This window comes from Macrotis lagotis, chromosome 1, assembly GCF_037893015.1.
Source record: "Macrotis lagotis isolate mMagLag1 chromosome 1, bilby.v1.9.chrom.fasta, whole genome shotgun sequence".
Lineage (NCBI taxonomy): Eukaryota > Metazoa > Chordata > Mammalia > Peramelemorphia > Peramelidae > Macrotis > Macrotis lagotis.
Window position 1 is genome coordinate 251,367,170 of NC_133658.1, and position 21,116 is coordinate 251,388,285.

General features: G+C 34.7%; 1 protein-coding gene across 3 annotated transcripts in view; it reads left to right on the forward strand.

Annotated features, from left to right (window-relative positions):
* ARFGEF2 (ARF guanine nucleotide exchange factor 2) overlaps positions 1 to 21,116 on the forward strand; it is a 141,060-nt gene that overhangs the window by 115,642 nt on the left and 4,302 nt on the right. For all 3 annotated transcript variants that reach the window (XM_074210197.1, XM_074210198.1, XM_074210199.1), the window contains exons 26-38: positions 102 to 253; positions 1,440 to 1,612; positions 6,295 to 6,455; positions 9,861 to 9,991; positions 10,121 to 10,250; positions 11,335 to 11,470; positions 12,799 to 12,937; positions 13,057 to 13,111; positions 14,358 to 14,472; positions 15,553 to 15,683; positions 16,890 to 17,058; positions 18,134 to 18,272; positions 20,647 to 20,764. In XM_074210197.1, the coding sequence (XP_074066298.1) occupies positions 102 to 253; positions 1,440 to 1,612; positions 6,295 to 6,455; positions 9,861 to 9,991; positions 10,121 to 10,250; positions 11,335 to 11,470; positions 12,799 to 12,937; positions 13,057 to 13,111; positions 14,358 to 14,472; positions 15,553 to 15,683; positions 16,890 to 17,058; positions 18,134 to 18,272; positions 20,647 to 20,764 (1,749 nt within the window). The remainder of the gene's footprint in view (positions 1 to 101; positions 254 to 1,439; positions 1,613 to 6,294; positions 6,456 to 9,860; positions 9,992 to 10,120; positions 10,251 to 11,334; positions 11,471 to 12,798; positions 12,938 to 13,056; positions 13,112 to 14,357; positions 14,473 to 15,552; positions 15,684 to 16,889; positions 17,059 to 18,133; positions 18,273 to 20,646; positions 20,765 to 21,116) is intronic.

Consider the following 21,116-nt stretch of genomic DNA (forward strand, 5'->3'; position numbering starts at 1 on the left):
GAGCTAAAAGTAACCTTAGAGAAGTTTCTTAAAAATGTTTGGTGATAATTTTATTCTTGTAAGCTTTATATATTTTTTTCACACCTGGTCTTTATTATTAGGTGGGATGTAATCCTAATGAAGATGTCGCCATTTTTGCTGTTGATTCACTGAGGCAGCTGTCCATGAAGTTTCTTGAGAAGGGAGAGTTAGCCAATTTCCGATTCCAAAAGGATTTTTTGAGGCCATTTGAGCACATTATGAAGAAAAACAGGTGTGTGAGTCCTTTCCACAACAAACCGCTACATCCCAACCACGATATTTTTATTGTTAGAGTGGAATGAAATATAAAAGATTGTCTTGTGCCATCCCCTCATTTCACAGAAAAGAAAACTAAGGCCCAGAAATGGAATGACTTACTGAAGATTATTTCATGTTATTGAAGATTATTTCATGTTCTTAATACATGTGATTTCATGTGACTGTCAGGTCTACTGAATTCACTATGCTACCCTATTCCTAAGTGAACCCTTCCTCCATAGGGAATAGATTGTGAATCTAATCAAATCAAGTTTAGATAGAGTCCCTACCCACAAATTGATTCTATTATTCTACTGCCAAAAAAATACCATAGACAAATATATTTTTCTTCTAATCATTAATTATGTATGAAAATATCTAGGTCATTATGATTCAAGGACAGCAGCTGGTAACCTCTCATCCTAAGAGACAACCTCTGTATTTCCAGCCCCTATTCAGTTACTCTAAAGGTGAACCATAACTAAAGGAGAAAGATTGACTTCTAGTGAATACTGAGATATGTTCAGAATCCAGTTTTTCAAAATAGGTTTTTAAAAAACCCCATTAACCCCCTTAGTGTTATTAGTCTATGTGACAATAATTAGATATCAGTACACATCCTTTAGGGTTTGCGGTCACCTGATTTTTGATCTACCTAGAATGATTTTTTTGAATCTTTGGTGTAATGAGTTTCTAGAAATTTTCTAAAAATTTTCTGTGTAGATATTTAAATTTTAAATGTAAATTTTTAAAATGCCTCTTGTAAGTACTAAAAGAGAAAAAGCTTTAACTGTGTTAGGGTGCTTGCTTTCAAAGGTTACAGTTGAGGAGGGAAATGAACAAAAACTGATGAGGTGACATTTGAATTGGTGTTCAAAAGATAATCAGTGAATTCAATAAGTGAAGATGAAAAGACATTTTAGACATAGGTTAACAGAGAAGATGGAAAGCTCATATTTGAGGGAGTGATAGCAATAAAGAGTAGTCTGATGGGATTTGATAGTGAAGTTCATGGAGAGAGATAAAGGTAAGATGTGTTTGTTGTGCCTTAATGACTTTAAGGTAATTATAAAGAATATTAATTCTAAGTTGGAAGGTATGTTAAATTCTTTTTCCTACGTCCTGAAGAACAAACAATGTGACTGTCCCTTTTTTTTAAGATCACCCACCATTCGAGACATGGTAATCCGCTGCATAACTCAGATGGTAAACTCCCAAGCTGCTAACATTCGCTCAGGTTGGAAGAATATCTTTGCAGTATTCCACCAGGCAGCTTCTGATCATGATGGAAACATTGTGGAACTGGCATTTCAAACAACAGGCCATATAGTCAGTAAGTAATAATTATATTTCACAGATAGCACTTTACATTTGATGTAATACTTTCACAAAAGCTATTTGCTATATAAATTTCCTGCCCATTGAAAACAGTCTGAGGAAATTAGAGTAAAATTAAAAAGGATGCTTAAAGTGTACTCAATAATTTTACCTCAAGTTGAGGCTGGGTTTTTTTGTTTTTATTTTTGAGTAGAAGTGGAAAAATAACACATTGTAGGGTTTGGGAGACTTGTTTTCAAGTCCTGACTCTCATCTTTAGTACCTTTATTACTTTAACCTCTTTCTGTCTCAGTTTCTTCATCTGTTAAATGAACACCATAATACCTTTTGGAGTAGTTGTGAGAAAATACTTCCAAAAGCTCTATAAAAATGTAATTTTTTGTGATATAAAAACAGAAATTGGCTTTCTGCCCAGCATTCCAGACTTCTACTGCTATACCTTAAAGAGTATTTATTTAGTATATTATCTTTTACTAAGTTTTATAGATGAAAAAAATGAGGCCAAATGAGCAGTTGATCTACTTGAAGTCAAATAAAGAATTAATGCTCTGACTCCTGATCAGGAATTTTTTCTACAATGACATAGATCAATAAAGATTAACAAATGTTAGGAGCCATTGTTTGTGCCAGCAAATGGGGCAAGAGAATGGAATGCAAGTTTGAACACAGGCCAGTTTGCTGTGCTCTGTTGCCACTGAGAACAGAATCATGTGTGGGATAAAAATCTACTTTAAAAAATATAGACTCCAATAAGCAAAAAGGAAAGTTTATTTTGGCTTTTCTTGAGAAAAGGCAAACTCCAAGTCTTACAAAGGTAGTGAAGATCAAGGAGCTGCCCTGAGGTGATAGTCAAGCAAGATCATATGGCCTTGCTCGATTCCACCCTCCCTAACTCCCTGTCTGCCAACCTGATTGGTTAAGGTTTTCAGATTTACAATGTTTACGTAAAAAAATCTACCCAGCAACAAAGAGAAAAATAAAAGGTTTTCACAAAATATTACCTCACCATCTAGATGGCTAGGGTACCAGAATAAGATTTCTAATGACCTTCTGTTAAATGAATTAATGTCTGAGTATGCAAGGTCTTCTTAGTTTAGCACTTATAAAACAAGAGAAGGCAGACTACTGTTCTCACAGTCTATTATCAGATAGGTGACTAGTAGACCACAAGTTCTCATCTCTGGAAGTATTACAGTATTTCCCTCCCTAACATAATCAATGCAAGGTCTTTCCTGGAAACAGTCCACTGTTTTGCTCCATCGTAGAATTGGGAGGGTGTCTGACTGAGAATGCAAGAATATTCTTCTAAGAATAGTCTAAGGGTAAATAGCCTATCTTGTTTTAATAATTTTTAACCCTGAGAGGACTTCACTAGGAATGTTAACTCTTAAGAGGGAATATTCCACTCAATATCCATATCCTTCCCCCTTTTCTCCTCCTGTTTTTACTTTCTCCCTTGCTCCTTTGGTTTCCTTCTCCTTCAACAGCCCAGGCTAGAGCCCACCATACTGGCTAGTGGCTCCAGGACACAAATACCTGACTGGTTCTTTTTTTTTTTTTTTTAGGTTTTTTTTCCAAGGCAAATGGGTTAAGTGGCTTGCCCAAGGCCACACAGCTAGGTAATAATTAAGTGTCTGAGACCGGGTTTGAACTCAGGTACTCCTGACTCCAGGGCCAGTGCTTTATCCACTGTGCCACCTAGCTGCCCCCCGACTGGTTCTTTAAGGGAGTGGAGAGACTATTTAGCTTTCTTTTGGCCCAAACTATAAAGGACCTGAAAAAGAATTAATGTCTGGTATCTGGAGTTTTATGGGAATTAAGTGTGGGGAGAGGAAGGAAATGAGGAAAAGGAGGAGGAATTGCTTATTAAAATGGAAGCAGAGAGGACTAGTTTTTTGTATCCTATTTAACTAGAAGTTGAATTCTTTTAATTTCTTGTCAATAGTAATGATATTTTTGTTTTCTCATTTACAACTCTTGTTGCATTTTAACCGACATGACTGGGTTGCTGGATGGCTCAAAATTGTACCTGAAAGTGTCATCCATCTTAACTTTAGAAGATTTCTCTTAGAACATGGCTATATTTAGAAGTTTTAAAAAACAAGATTTTTTTTTAGGTTTTTTTTGCAAAGCAATGGGCTTTTAAGTGGCTTGCCCAAGGCCACACAACTAGGTAATTATTAAGTGTCTGAGGCCGGATTTGAACTCAGGTACTCCTGACTCCAGGGCCGGTACTCTATCCACTGCACTACCTAGACACCCCAAAAACAAAATATTTTCTTTCCTCCTTTGACTTAGCAAATTTGGAGCTATTGTCTATAAATAGAAAAATTGCATCACTTATAAAAAGACATTGTTTATTTTCAATCCAATCTAACAAACATTTATTATATGGCAAACACTATGCCAAATATTGGGGATACAGTTAATAAAAAGAAAGCCAATCCTTGCCCTCCAGGAGTTTACAATCTAAATGGCAGACAACCCACACCTTAAAGGAGGCAGAAAAGTAGGGTTGGGAGGAGGGAACAAGGAGACCAGGGAGTAACTTGGTCTATGGAATTGAAACCAGGTAGACCAGCAGTTTTGTAAGAGCTTATAGTTTTCTTCATCTTTAAAAATAAATGCAAATTAAAAAAAAAACCCAAAATATGAATTCTTTGATTTAAACGTTCTTTATAATCTGGTCACAGCTTGTCTTTCCACTGATTCCATAAAGTTGCTACTTGCTATTATTCCCCATCTGTGACTTCTACTTGGCATTCCATCTTCCAGCTCTCTCCCCTTGCATAAGCTGTTCCAAAACCCAGAATGCTCCTCCTTCTCATCTTGTGTAGATGTCAGCTGACTTCAGATTCTAGTTGGTACCATTCCTTACAGAAGTCCCTTAATTCCCCTATTTTTTGTGCTTTGACAAATCACTTTGTATTTATTTTGTATATTTCCTGAATTTGATTATCTTTGTGTCTTCCTAGTAAGACCATAAACTTTTTGAGGGCAAGGATTGTCTCACTTTTGTATTTATATCCCAGCTGCGTAGCAAGGGTGTTACATTGAAGTGGGTTCTTAAAGCCTTGCTTTAGTGATTGATCTAGGGCCTTACAATTAATCAGGCAGCATCCTACTCATCTGTTATTTTATAATCCTCTAAAGTGAAGGTAGTGGGTGGCTAGGTAGCGCAGTGGATAGAGCACCGGCCCTGGAGTCAGGAGTACCTGAGTTCAGATCCGGCCTCAGACACTTAATAATTACCTAGCTGTGTGACCTTGGGCAAGCCACTTAACCCCATTGCCTTGCAAAAACTAATAAAAAACAAAACAAAAAAGAAACCTATGGATGGAGGATAAGATCAATCTCATGGAACTTTTAGGGTGGCTAGGTGGCACAGTGGACAAAGCACCGGCCCTGGAGTCAGGAGTACCTGGGTTCAAATCCGGTCTCAGACTCTTGATAATTACCTAGCTGTGTGGCCTTGGGCAAGCCACTTAACTCTGTTTGCCTTGCAAAAAAAACCTAAGAAAAAAAAATAATAAAGTGAAGGTATATTAGTATGTCCATTTTATAGATAAGGGAACTGAGACTCAGAGAAAGCAAATGAGTTTTTTAACTTTAGTAATAGACCTTTATATAAAATTTTAAAGTTGACAAAGCCCTTAAATACATTATTTCATTTAAACCTTAATGAGCCTTTGAGACAGATTTTATGGATATCATCCTCATTTTACAGATGAGCTTTCAATAAGCTAACTGTGAAAAGTTAAGGGTCTTGCCCATGATCATGAAATTGGTGAGTATGGATGAGCTAGTATGCTGTAGTATAGTGACAGAGACATTGGATTTGGAGTTAAAAGACCTGGATTTGAATCCCAGTTCTGTCATTTAATATATGCATGACCTTGGGCAAATTACTTCCTTTCCCAAGTCCCCAGTTTCTTTTTCTGTAATGTGAAGATAATTAGATGTTAAAAAAAATGAGCAGACCCAAGACTCCAACCCATTTCTAAATGGTTACTTTCCACTAAATTTCTTTTTTTTTTTTTTTAGATTTTTTTTTTTGCAAGGCAAACAGGGTTAAGTGGCTTGCCCAAGGCCACACAGCTAGGTAATTATCAAGTGTCTGAGACCGGATTTGAACCCAGGTACTCCTGACTCCAGGGCCGGTGCTTTATCCACTCTGCCACCTAGCTGCCCTTTCCACTAAATTTCACTGGGAAATACTGTCATTTAGATACTCAATTCTCTAATTATATAATTCATCAAATTTCTATATTCTGAACTAGCTTAATGTAAAGTGTCCAAATTGGTGTTTTCTTGATTCTTAACTACTAATATTCTTTGAAGTAATTTGAACTACTTTAGATAGGAGTAATTTTTTCTTTTTTTTCTTTCTTTTTTTTGGGGGGGGCTTTTTGCAAGGTAATGGGGTTAAGTGACTTGCCCAAAGTCACACAGCTAGGTAATTATTAAGTATCTGGGGCCAGATTTAAATTCAGGTCCTCCTGATTTCAGGGCTAATTCTCTATCATTTGTACCACATAGCTGCCCACTGGAATAACTTTTTAATGAAAGCTTTTGTTCTGAAGAAAATTATTGATCCATCTGTCTTAGATTTAGTACATTTTTACTGTCTTAGCCACCTAACACTTTTAAATGATGGCTTAATTTATGTTTCCCCAGCAACTATCTTTCAGCACCATTTTCCTGCTGCAATAGATTCTTTTCAAGATGCTGTAAAGTGCTTATCAGAGTTCGCTTGCAATGCTGCTTTTCCTGACACCAGCATGGAAGCAATTCGACTGATCCGCTACTGTGGGAAATATGTTTCTGAAAGACCCAGGGTAGGTTCACTTTCCTTCAGTTGACAAGGGGTTTGGAAGAAAAATGATTATATACTCAGCTGCTGTCCATGTTACATATTTTGGATGTATTTTTTCTTTGAATGAAGTGTTTTGAAATAAATACTGCATATAGAAATAAGCTGCCCTTTTTAGAACTGAAATAATTACTGAATATGGATAGAAGATTAGGTTGATGCTAATAGTTCTAAAATTGCCTACTTTTTATTATCATTAAGGATTTCTTCTCTAATCCCTTTGCAAATTGTAAATTGTGAAATGCTCTTTCTATAGATCAGCCTCTTTGCTGAACCTTAGGCTCTTAGAGAGTTGCCTAAGGGAGGGGAAAGTATATCTTGTACAAGAGCACATGACCATCTTATGTCAAAGAGGGAAGGAAAATCTTACTCTTTATATACAATTATATATAAATTCAATTAAAAATATGTATTAAGCTCTAGTAGTCTAGACTGTGGATAAAAAGAGGATTTTGAAAATATCCTTACCCTCAAAGAACTAACACAGTCTAATGGGTAATAAGACATGTCTTTAACTTTAACTTTAATCCAAATGATGTGCTAAAAAATCTTTTTTGTTTGTTTTTGCAAGGAAATGGGGTTAAATGACTTGCCCAAGGTCACACAACTGGGTAATTATTAAGTGTCTGAAGCCAAATTTGTAGTCAGGTCTTCCTGACTCCAGGTCTGATGTTCCATCCACTGCACCATTTAACTGCCCCTTAAAAATCTTTAAGGAAGAAATTATTTTCAGAACTATGGAAATATAGACTACTTAATGTAGAAACAGGTCACCTGAATTGAGCCTTGAAGAAAGGGAAGGATGTCAACAGGTGGGGCAGTTGGAGATGTGGATCATAAAGCATGGAATAGAACTTGATTTGACACACATTCCTTTGTTAAGTCACTTAATTCTGTGAACTTTAGTTTCCTCACGTAAAAATGAGGCATTTGAATTTGATTATTTTTGCAGATCTTTCCCAGTTCTAACAATATCTGAATATGTTTGTTTTATTTTATAATTTTAAAAAAGATTTACATTAATGACTTTTTTTAAATAGGGGATAAAATTCAGCAAAAATAATGGCTATGGGGCAACTAGGTGGCACAGTGCATAGAGCACCACCTCTGGAATCAGGAGAACCTGAATTCAAATGTGGCCTCTGACACTTATTAATTACCTAGCTATGTGACCTTGAGCAAGTCACTTAGCCCCACTTTGCAAAGAAGAAAAAAAAATAATGGCTACATCAGAAAAAAAGTCTAATTTTAGATTCGCATGGAACACTCACACATTTCTGCAAAGGAGTGAGGAATCTGTACTCTTAAATAGCAACAAATCAGTGATGCCATTTTTAGCATTTTTTAAAAAAAATTGCAAACCATTTGAATAGAGGTGATAGTTTTAATTAAAGGATCATCAAAAGATTTAGACCTGGAAAATACCCTTAGAGATTGTCATATCCAACTCCCTCATTATTTTTTTCCAACTCCCTAATTTTAAAGATAACTAAAGCCAAGAGAGTTTGTTATTTTGCCTATGGTCAAATAGAAATAAACATCTGAGGCAGGAGTAGGACTCAGATCTTTCTGACTTTAAGTGCAGTACTCTCTCCATTATGCCATGCTTTCTCATCTCAGTCAATTGCAGTAGCAAGTGCTGATGATAGAATATTGAAGGACAATCACCTTTAGAGATAAGAAGTTTAAAGTCAAAGAAAAGAATCTCTCATTTTTGTTGAAGTTCAGCTCATAGACCCTTTCCTATAGGAAGCTTTTCCTGATTTTTTTTAGTTATAAAGACTTTCTCCCTTTGCCTCAGATTATTTTATCTTAGGCATTTACACATTGCATTCTCTCCCTCACCCTTCACCAGAACAATGTGACCTATTTTTCATTTTGTCCTTATGTGCTCAGTGCCTAGCATTACTTTTCTCATAGTTAGCACTTAATAAATACTTGTTGGATTAGGTTGATATATCTGATGCTAAGGAAAGAGCAAATATACACAAGGAGGAAATAACCAATACTTTCAAATACTATAGAATGTCAAGAAGAAGAATGAGAAAAGACCATTGAATTTATTAGGGGATCAGCAAAGAGCTTTATTTATTTATTTATTTTGATAGGTTTTTGCAAGGCAAATGGGGCTAAGTGGCTTGCCCAAGGCCACACAGCTAGGTGATTATTAAGTGTCTGAGACCAGATTTGAACCCAGGTACTCCTGACTCCAGGGTTGGTGCTTTATCCACTATGCCACCTAGCTGCCCCTAAGCAAAGACTTTTAAAAGAATAATTTCATTAAAGTGATGAGAATGTAAGTTAGATTGCAAAGGCTAGATGAAAGATTGGGTAATGCGAAAGTAGGCATTAGATGTAGAATTTTTTCTAGTCTGTAATCTTGAAGGGTAAGAAAGAGAAATGAAGTAATGAAGTAATAGAAGCAGTCAAGTAGTGAAAGACTTGTTTAGTATTAAGGAAACTGAATCTTACTTGTAATCATATAGGAAGAAGGTGGTAACTATAGAGAAATTGGATTTTCTACTAGAGGAAAGAGAGAGATTGATATCTGGACAAGACTAGAAGGTTTGGGGGCGACTAGGTGGTGCAGTGAATAAAGCACCGGTCCTGGAATCAGGAGTATCTGGGTTCAAATCTGGTCTCAGACACTTAATAATCACCTAGATGTGTGGCCTTGGGCATGCCACTTAACCCCATTTGCCTTGCAAAAATCTTAAAAAAAAAAAGACTAGAAGGTTTGTTAGGAAGGGCATAGGTAGAAAAAAATTTAACAATGCTTGAGTGAGGGAGGTGAACTGGAGGTAGGGGTTGAGAGTAGTCAAGAATAGGGTTGATGAGAATGAGCAGAGGACAAGTTGATAAATTAAAGTGAGAGATTTGAATTGATCAGTTGAGGCTCTTGGAGGTGGTCCAGTTTCCATGACTATCTCCAACTGAAATAGTTGGAGAAAGAAGGCTCTTATTTCCCTTGTTTGATAGAGCTGCATTCTTGACTGGTATGAACACTTGAACTGTAAATTTTTCAAGATGTTTTGACCTCTCTGTTATTTCTAAGTATTTGAAAATATCTGATTTTCCAACTTTGACCCTTCAAAGAGCTTTTTGTGATATATTCCCATACCCATGTTTCCCACTGATAATTTTAAAAATTGAGTGATATGACATTAACAGAACCAAATGGTTGGGTGGGTTGTCCTAATGTTTGCTATGAATTAAAGGAGGGCCTCTGGACCAGAAGAAGGTAGATTGAATTACCAGGTGTTTGAAGAGAAAAATACAATACTGCCACTTTCTCTTTCCTGACATGTATTTTGTTATACAGAAGATCTTAATGTTTTAGGTTTGATTTTTTTTTTTTTTTTAATTACAGGTGCTTCAAGAATATACAAGTGATGATATGAATGTAGCTCCTGGAGACAGAGTCTGGGTTCGAGGCTGGTTCCCTATCCTGTTTGAACTCTCTTGCATTATTAATAGGTGCAAGTTAGATGTTCGGACAAGGTAATTATATGAAAGGTGCCATTCCATTGCTGCATTCTGTTAATTGAAATTATATTATTGTCAGTTGCTGAAGCTGACAGATCCTCCCTTTTCACACTTCCTTCTACTTTATACCTTTGTTCTCTGTAGAGGACTCACAGTGATGTTTGAGATAATGAAGAGCTATGGCCACACTTTTGAAAAGCATTGGTGGCAGGATCTATTCAGAATTGTGTTTAGAATTTTTGACAACATGAAACTCCCTGAGCAGCAGTCGGAGGCAAGTTTAATAATTAAAGAACATTTTCTTTGAATTTAATATACTTGATACTTCATCTCCTATCTTAAGACTTGCTCTATTTTAATAATACTTTGAAGTGATAGGAAGTACTCTTCAAGTCACATTTGTACAGTACTTTAAGGTTTAAAATGTTTCTGTCAGGGGGCAGCTAGGTGGCACAGTGGATAGAGCACTGGCCCTGGAGTCAGGAGTCCTTGAGTTCAAATCCGACCTCAGACACTTAATAATTACCTAGCTCTGTGGCCTTGGGCAAACCACTTAACCCCATTTGCCTTACCAAAAAACCTAAAATAAAATAAAATGTTTCTGTCAATCTTCTAACCAGTATAAGCTAATGAGAACCTAGAGGATCTTCCTATTCTTCCATATCAGAGAGAAAATTAAAATCACATTGTTCATTTGGATCCTCATCAAAAATCCAGTTTATTTTGGAAAAGATGCTAGTCACTATGACTTGTGTTTCTAGTGTATATGAGAGATAAAATAGTTAGATGATAGCTGACATTCACTTCACAGAAATATTGATTAGACTTCCAATTGACACAGAGCACTGTTCTTAGGGAGAGAGAAGGGATTTAGTAAAGCCATAATCCCATTCCATATCCACTATATGGTTCTTCATAGTTTACAAACCATTCTACTTAGATTATCTTTTTTGATTTTGGCAGCATCCCTATGACAAGGATAGTTCAGTTGTTCTACTCTTATAGGGAGAACATTAAGGTGTTCATGTTCAAAGGAATATGTAGTAAAGAACTCAGATTTCCTGATACCAAATATCATGGTTTTTTTTTTTACCACACCATATTAAGTCATTCGTGGTAATTGTTGATATACTCTGCTAATTTTTTGTTTCTCGGTTTGCTCTGTGCTGGCACCTGAAAATAGTTTTATTTAATGTCCCCAACAGTAAACTGTTTTATCCATCATATTTTAAGTTGTATATTAAAAGGATATTTTTAATATCTAATTTATGAATAGTGAGCCTAAATTATTTTGTTGTTGAAGATTTTTTAAATGGAAATAACTGGGAAGCCTTTTAATATTTCTTTGTGTCTTCCAGAAATCAGAATGGATGACCACAACTTGCAATCATGCACTTTATGCTATATGTGATGTGTTCACACAATTTTATGAAGCTTTAAATGAAGTTCTGCTTTCTGATGTATTTGCACAGTTACACTGGTGTGTAAAACAAGGTACTTTTCAAATTTATATGCAGTGTTTTTCTGGGTCTGTCACTAGATGATAAGAAGATGCCTCAGTAGAATTTTCTAAAGATCCTAATGGGTTAACACCATGTATAATTTAATTGTGTGGACTATAAAAATGGAATGCCTCTTCTTCCCTAGAAGATATTTTTCTTTTGTTACAAGGACTTAATAATTGTATCAAGACAGTACTGAAGGAAAGTCATGTGGAAGAGCAATTAGAACTCACTTGACAGTGAGACAGGTGCCCTTTGGAAATGTGTGATTTCTTAGTCAATGAAAGTGTTTAAGTCAGGACTGGTTGACCACTTCTTGAAGGCATTGTTAAGAAAGAATTCACAGTCCATATGGGAGGTCATATGTGTAAGGTCATGAAAAGTGTCCTAAATTTATTATGAGCTATTCTTATAAGTGACCTTAACTTCTCTCTATTAAGCTATTTCACTATCTGCATCTCACTAGGAAGCTCTGAGTTTTAGAAAATACACACTAAGGAGGGTGTTTTGGCAACATGATTGGTTTTTTGATTTAAATACTTTTTTTTCCAAGTGCAGTTATCATCGTCATTTTTTACAAGTTTGAGTTCCAAATGCTCTTCCATTCTCTCTTTTCTTCCCTCTCATTGAGAAAGCAAACAACTTGATAAAGGTTATACATGTGTAGACATGTGAAACATATTTCCATATTAGAACCATTGACATCGTTGTAGAGCTTTGGTATTTACCCTTTTCTTCCTAACCCCACAATCTTATCTGAAATGTGTTGACAAGTACTCAGCTCCCTATTACACTGCAATGTTACTTAACACTCATTAATAAACAATTTTTCAGAGAGCTAGCATGATAAAAATTTAGGAAACAGGAATAACTAGAATACTATTGATTATTATATTTGGAATTCTATAATAATAGTACAAATTCCACCCTAACTTTATATCTCAAATATGATTAAGATGCACTTATATCTCCCATCTACATTTTAATATTCTTCAGATATCAAAGTAACTATCCACAATGATGAATAAGGGTGAAATGTTCAATTCATTCTACTGTTAGTATTATATAAATTAGACCAGAAAGTGCAGAAAAGGAGTATGAAGTCCTTTCATCTAATTAGTTCAAGGAAAACTTCAAGGAGGGGATTTGATCCGCAGAAGATATAGAGCATATAGTGTTGGCAAAGTACCAATGATACTGCTTTAACTGAAGGTTTGAAAAGAACATGATCACCAGTTGCACTTGTTTACTCCCACTTTCTGGCATGAGGATGACACAACCGGTAGCCAAAGTTTGTTGATAAATGTTCTTATTTTATAGATAATGAGCAGCTGGCCCGATCTGGAACAAATTGTTTAGAAAACTTGGTAATATCAAATGGTGAGAAATTCAGCCCTGATGTTTGGGATGAAACTTGTAATTGTATGCTGGACATTTTCAAAACAACCATTCCACATATGTAAGTTTTAATGCAGTGGTTGATTTGCATTTTACCCTGCATTCAATCCTCTTTAAACAGTTGCAGCTGCTTTTTCCATTAAAGATTTTTCTCTCCCATCTTCTTTTTCCTTTCTTTAGTTTACTGACATGGAAGCCTGCTGGAATGGAAGATGATGCATCAGAAAAACACTTGGTAGAGATGTTTAATTTTTGCTGTTTTTTTTTTGATACCAACTTTTTGAAAATTGTCTGCCCAATGAGTTCATGGTTCTATAATCTATGGAACACAAATAGATTATAAGCTTTAGAATTGTTATTTCAAAAAATTCTAAATGGGGGTGGCTAGGTAGTACAGTGGGTAGAGCACCAGCCCTGGAGTCAGGAGTACCTGAGTTCAAATCTGGCCTCAGACACTTAATAATTACTTAGCTGGGTGGTCTTAGGCAAGCTACTTAATCCCATTGCCTTGCAAAAAAAAAAATTCTAAATGAAGGGGGAAATTAAGTGGTAGAAAAAGTACAGGATTTGGATAGGATCTAGGTTTGAATTCCATTTCAATGGATGAATGAATCAGCATGAACCCTCCTCGATGGGGTTGCCTGCCCACAATTGGCAAAGTGGCTCAATAAATTGTGGCATATGGATTTTATTGAATTTAAAGTCACTGTGAGAAATGGCCAAACTGAGGTCTGTATAGAAACATGAAAAGATTTGTGGGAACTGATGAATGGTGAAATAATCTCAACAAACATAATATAGACAAGAATCATAGTTGTGTAAGGAAAAGAGAATTAAAAAAATTCTGAACTCTTAGTAATCAAATTTGATCCAATGGAATAGATAATAAAAGCATCTATCTCTTTCCTATCACTGGGGAATTGTGAATTACTGCATATATTGGCAGACCAAATCTGTCTAATAGATTAGCTTTGTTTAACTGTTGTCATTTCCTACAAGGAATTCTGTGCTGGGTATGGAGATTACATAAAGAGATATCGAATGTAAAAAATCAAAGTCTAAAAATAAAATAGTTATCAATTAAATATGTGTTTTATTCCTAAAGAATTAAAGTTAAGTATTTTAATCTTAAATACGTAACTATTTTAATCTTAAAAAGGACATCCAATGTTTTGCAATTTTCATTGAAGAAAAAATAATTGAAACTCTCCATCTCCCAAACATAAGGTCATTTAAGGGTACTGCAGTGAGCAACCAGGGTTGATTTTGCTTTGAGACAAAAGGAAAAGTTAAATGCAAGCTGTACCAAAGATATTAATGGTATGAAATAATAGATTGTAGAAAAGAAGTCTTCCTGAAAAATAAAATGCTTAGTAATAAAATGTTAACTATTAATAATCAATAATTTATTTGCTATAATCATTATTAATAAAAATATTACTATGAAAATAAAATGCACTTCTTTTCTGATAAATTTGTAGGATCTGGATATGGATCGCCAGTCTTTAAGCAGCATAGATAAAAATCTCTCTGAAAGAGGTCAGAGCCAGATTTCTAATCCAACTGATGACAGCTGGAAAGGTAGACCATATACAAGTAAGACTTGATTTTTGTTATTATTGTCATGATTATCATCATCATCATCATCATCTTCAAAAAATTATTCTCAAATATTTTGGGGTTGATATCTGTATTATTCATTAATTTAAAAATATTTAAGTGTATACTCCATGCATAGCACTTTGCTAAATACTGGGTAAGAAGATATGATAATAAGATTCTGGAAGCAGAGAAATTGGATAAATATAAGATAAACAAAAATATGAATACAGATTATTAGGTCATCAGATTAAAAGAAAGCTTCAGGAAAGAATTCATAGCAGGAGATTTCATGTTTGCACTTGAGGCTTGGGAGAGTGGGAGAGACTTCGGAAGAGAACATTTCAATTTAAGTAAAGCTATGGTGTGGGATTTATTTGTTAGGGAGAAAGCGAGTTTTCCTATCTGATAAATGTCCTTAACATCTTTGAAAGCATAAGACAGAATGTTTATTTTTAAAGTAAATTTATAATTTTTTCCTTTAAGAATTTATCAATAGCTTTTGAAATCACAGATGTGTTGATCCCTGAGACAAGTGATAGAAAATCAGGACAGAGCCCATGCCTTTAAGTAGTTTATAGTTCATTTCAGCAATGTAATAGTTTCAGAGAGGGATGAGAGACTGGTGATGAAGAAATCACTTCTAACTGGGGAAGGGATAATAGAGGAGATGGCTCCTGAGTAAGTGGCTTTTCACAGAGCCTTCACAATGAGTGTGAGCAGGGTAACAGGCAATTGACTTGTAACTGGAGTGCTTCATGACAGTCTTGAAACCCTTAAATGCTGTGTAACTAGTTGATTGAAACCATGATTGGGAGTTGCCTTCTACCAATTTCCTTGGCTTCTAATTTCTCATAAATAAGCTATCTGGTTCCATACTGACTAGCTTCATCTGAAGAGGGTTTATTTTTAAGCCAGTTTATTGAAATTCATACATCTTCAACCCAAACTGAATCTATAGTTTCATTGTCTTTTTTCTAGTTATGCTTGGTGTTCAAATTCAGTTAAAATTTCATAGCAATTACTACTATAACTATCAGAATTTATTTTGGTTTTTAATTTGCCTTGTCTACATAGACCAGAAGCTGTTTGCTGGCCTCCTGATCAAGTGTGTGGTTCAGTTGGAATTGATACAGACCATTGACAACATAGTATTCTATCCAGCAACCAGCAAAAAGGAGGATGCTGAGCACATGGTAGCAGCTCAGGTATGGTGTTGTTTGGGGCAGTGCATTTTGTCCACCATTTGGGACATATACAAGTTGATACAAAGTTTATATAAGAAATGAATCCTGCCTTCAGGGAACTCATTCTAGTAGAATAGCACAGGTAGTTAAAATATACCTGCCCCCCCTACCTCAGTTCATTAGAGTAGGGCTGAGGACTTTGTAAGGTCTGAAGGGGAAAGTCATTACCAGTTTGCGGTAACTAGAAAGTCTTCCTGGAGGAGATGGCATCTGAATTGGACTTGGGAAAGGGATAAGTAAGAATTGAGCATGTTAAAAAAAGGGAGACTGAGAGATTCTGAAGAATGTAAGAATAAAGGCATGAGATCATAGTATACTTGGAGACTAATATGAAATGAATATGGAAAATAAGAGTGATCCCCATGAGGAAAACACTAAGGAAGACCCCATTCGAGAGGCCTTGAAATAAGGGAAATGTTCATCTAAGGGAAATAGAATCCAGCTGATTTAGTGGCTCAAACAGTGTCAGAAAACATGGATTCAGGTTTTGACTGTGTTCTTAAGTAGGACACTGCTTTTTTGAGCCAAAATTTTTCTCATTTATAAAATAGAAGTAACATATAATAGATTTCTCAAAGACGTCAAAGTAAAAACAAATAAAACTATATTCTCAAGCATTCTGTAAGTCAATATGTATGATAATAACTATAGTGCATTGGCCATAAAAAATTAAATGGGAATTTGGGGGGGAGTTTTGGGGTAGTTGCAGATAACATGTGAAGACCAGCCAATGACACAGAGCCTATAACCAAATACTTAAATAAAAATTTGCAATAAGTTACTGTAAACACCCCATAAAAGAAAAAGAAAAATTCAGACTTCTCTGGTAGAAAGGGAAGGTGAGAAAATTTTCCATAGATTTCCAGATTATTGGGGCATTGATCCTCTATCCCCTATAGTGTGGAAGGAATAAGTGTATTATTATTCACTGTATTTAAATTAGAAGCAATTAGAAAATATATTAGTGAGGATCCAGTCTACTCTCTACCAAAAGACAATATTTTCTTTACACCTAGGTAAGGTCTAATATAAAAATCTTAGCCTACTTACTATGCAAAAACTATTTCATCTAAATTATCTAAAATATGCAAAAACTACTTCATCTAAATTATCTTCCTGTTGTAAATCCTTTGATGTTCCTCAATTATGTCTACTGTCACTTCCTAGAGAGATACACTGGATGCTGATATTCACATAGACACAGAAGATCAAGGAATGTATAAATATATGTCTTCACAGCATCTTTTTAAATTACTAGACTGTTTGCAAGAGTCTCATTCATTCTCAAAGGCCTTTAACTCAAATTATGAACAACGAACAGTCCTGTGGAGAGCAGGTAAATAAATATTAAATTTTACTAAGAATGAGACAATCTGAGCATTAACCTAAGGTATTAAAGAGAATGTGTTTTACATTTTGCACTATAGTCAAAAAATAATATTTTACTTGAGACGTTTCGGGGGAAATATTTTAGAAGATAAAAATCAAAATCAAATAATTAATCTCACTTTAAAACTGTGCTGTGAAAAAGGATTATATGTGAATATATATAAAGGGCCAAGGAGAAATTGAAAGTTTTGGGATTTTCTCCCCCCAAATTACAAAAGTGTATGAGTATGTAGTAGAAGATATGTGAATGTTTTGCTTTTTTTCTCAACCCTTCTCAATGACTTCATTTCTCTAAAATATGCCATTTATTATATATTTGTTTTCTCTCATGTTTTCATTTTGTCCAAAATAAACAACCTTATGCCATTTTTTAAAATTCCTCCAAATTTTGTTCTTTTAATCACATATAGTAAAATGCACTGACGGTAATGATGTCAGTGACTTGCATATATCATCTATACATTTGATTTGGTTATTCCTTTTGATTCCCTTCCTCTCCTCTTATACTTTTAATTGCTTTATTAAATTAACTTTGTAATATAAAACTGACTGAGGGGCATTGCAGTAGAGTGACTACTGAGCCATGATGACCTAGACTCAAGTGCTTCTGTCCCACACTGGCTGTATGACCCTTGGAAACTCACTTCTCTCAGGACCCTGGGCAGATCTCCAGGATTTGACTTTCTAATCTGCATTAGTAGAGAATATTCTCAACACCAATGAAATCATAGATAGAAACCAGAAACTCCCTGAAACAGAAATTTGCAATCACATTATAAAGAGCTGTTGTATTTAAGAAGAAAAAAATAATTGTGATTGCTCTTAATGCTATGAGATATTCTTATTTTGTTACAGGGTGGAATTATCTTGTGTGCCATATACTTGAATATATAAAAATGTACAGGCCTTTTTTTATTACTTCCAGAAGTGACTATTGTGCTTAAAGTTCCCATTGTCTTTCTGAGCTTTTTTTTTTTTAACAATTATTTCAAAAGCATTTATTTTATATTAATCATTTTTAGGATTTAAAGGCAAATCTAAACCCAATCTTTTAAAACAAGAAACCAGCAGTTTGGCATGTTGTTTAAGAATCCTCTTCCGAATGTACATTGATGAAAATCGCAAAGATTCCTGGGAGGAGATACAGCATCGACTTTTAACGTATGATGGCTTGTTTTTTTGTTTTCAAAAAAAATGGGAGGAAGGAATATGGGGTGAACATCCCTTATTTAATAGAAATAGGAAAGGATATTTATTAAAAGGATAGTTTAGGTAGCAGCAAGGTGCCATAATGGATAGAGCACCAGCCCTGGATCAGGAGGACCTGAATTCAAATATGGTCTCAGACACTTAATGATTGTGTGACCTTGGGCAAGTCACTTAATCCCACTGCCTTGCCCCAAAACAGGATATTTTAATAATATAACACCTATATAAGTGTTAATTATATAGTAAAAAATGAAATTAAAATGGGAATAAAGTCCCATACAGTGGGAAATGCCTTGGTTTTTCTAGAATCAATATTTATCTTGTATTAACTTGCTTTTGACCTTGTATAGGCCCCTAAACTTAATTATTTGAGTCTATTTACTTATCAGTAAAATGGAGATGGTGTTATTTGTCAAGTAGAGACACAATATGACATGCTAGGAAAAAAGTTGACCTGGAATAAGAAGACATGGATTTCAGTGTCTCCTCAATTTGGTAATTAACTCTAAGATTTTGGGCATAGACCTCTGTGTCCCTCATTTCAGAGAGTTGAGCACATTACCTAGGACACTGACTTAACTCTAAGAAAGTCCCTGTTGGAACCTGCCTTACCTACCTCACCAGTTGGTTATAAGAAGAAAATTAAATGATGGAGATAAACAATTTGAAAACAAAGTATTTTTTCAAAAGTACTTTTTACAAATGTAAAATTATTATGTTGTACCACATGCTATATAGCTTATATCTGATACAATAGTATTAATGTATATTTCTATAGCATTTTGAAATTTAGAGAGACCTTTCTCTCCTGTGAAGCATGAATTATCCCCATTTTATAAATTAGGATGGTTCAGAAGGTAAATGTCTTTCTTAGGGTCATATAACAAGTAAAAGTAAGGACCAGGACTTCAACTACCAGCTTTTCTGATACAGGACCAGTATTTTTCCTACAATTAATTTTCTGATGAAATATTCACAAATCTTGCTTGGTTTTTATAAAGTTTTTATTAAATTTAGTGACAAAAGAAGATCTTAAAATATCAGATTTGTGTTTAAAATGTGCTCCAAAGATAGTTTGGAGTATGTTTATAAATCTCCAGAGGGGATTTCATAGCCTCTCTTAAGATTTTAAAATTGTTTTTGTGACAGAAAACAAGATGAGAAGTGTAAGAATGATGGAAGAAGCTGTGTATATGGTGGGAGACAGTGGATAATACAACCACAAGAAAATTAGGTTTTTCTATATAATCTTTGTTCCATCTTCTCTCTGCTTGGTTTATATGACATATATATATATATATATATATATATATATTGACTTGGGAATTAATTGTCCCCTCCCTTTAATGCCTTGCTGTCAAAGTTATTTCTGTAGCATGGAAATACTCATATTCTTGTTATATGAATGAACAATGTCCTATGACCATATTTGAGCAATAGCCTACTTCATTTTTCTCATAACATTTAGACTTGTATGTGAAATTAAGTTTCAGATCTGATCTCTGAAACTTTCTATCGTAGTGACTTTAGGAAAGTCACTTTAGAATATTTGGCCTAAAACTTAAGGTAGTTAGTTGTAAGAAAAGTTCTTTGGAAACCTTAAGACACCATATATACGTGTATGTTTTATTATGTCCCCTGTTGAATCATGTTCTTCTTGAGGACATAAACAAATGTTATTTATATTTCCACAGGACCTTATTTCCTTCAGTAGATTTTAAATACTTGTAGAGTATCTATATTATATATTATTCAGGGCCTTTTAGGGACTAGAGATAAAAAATATACAGTTCTTTCACTCAAGGAACTTCTTATCTAGTAGGAAAAAAATAACATAGGTATACCACTATCTATGGTACAAATCACATCTGGTAGGTGTATAAGAGGGGTATAAGATTCTGAGAAAGAGGTGCAACATAGAATGCTCCTTTTATCTAGGAAGATCTGGAAAGACTATATATAAAAAAGGGGATATTTTATTTTGAAAAAGGGATATTTGAATTGGGTTTTGAAGGAGAGAAGTCAGCAGGTGGGAACAGAGGAAGGAGGATTCTAAACATGGAGAATAATGCCCAAGACATCTAGGAAAGGACTAATGGTAAACATTTGATTAATAATTAGGGGCAACTTGGTAATATAGTAGATAGAGCACTGACCCTGGAATGAAGAGGATTCCATTCCAGATTTGGCCTCAAACGCTTGATACCTATTAGCTATGTGATTTTGGGCAAGTCATTTAGCCCCATTGCTTCACCCCCCCCAAAAAAATTGTTGAATAAATGGATGAATTTATATAAGTATTTTCCTTTCTGATTTTTCCCCATAGTGTTTGTAGTGAAGCTCTTGGTTATTTTATTACCGTAAATTCAGAAAGCCATCGAGAGGCCTGGACAAGTCTATTACTGTTACTTCTAACCAAAACGCTCAAAATAAGTGACGAAAAGGTAAATATTCTGATGTATTGAATTTTGTTGTTAAGTCTGAGCATTACGTTTTATTTAACTTACCTCATCTCTGAATATTTTAAGTTTGGAATTGGATTTTAATTACAACTTAAACAACACAAATTGACTTAGAAAGAATTTAAGGTATGAAATTGGTGTAGAATTTTAAAATTTATTACACTATGCTGTGAAAGGATACCAGAATCTGGGACTCGAGTTATTCACAGACTAATTATGATAGTTCAGGAAATATTTGAATATCTCTAGGGTTTTTAAATTTAATTATTATCAGTTAAGGTTTCCCAATGAAGATTGAGTTTTTTGACCTATTTATGAGGAATTGGTCCTATAG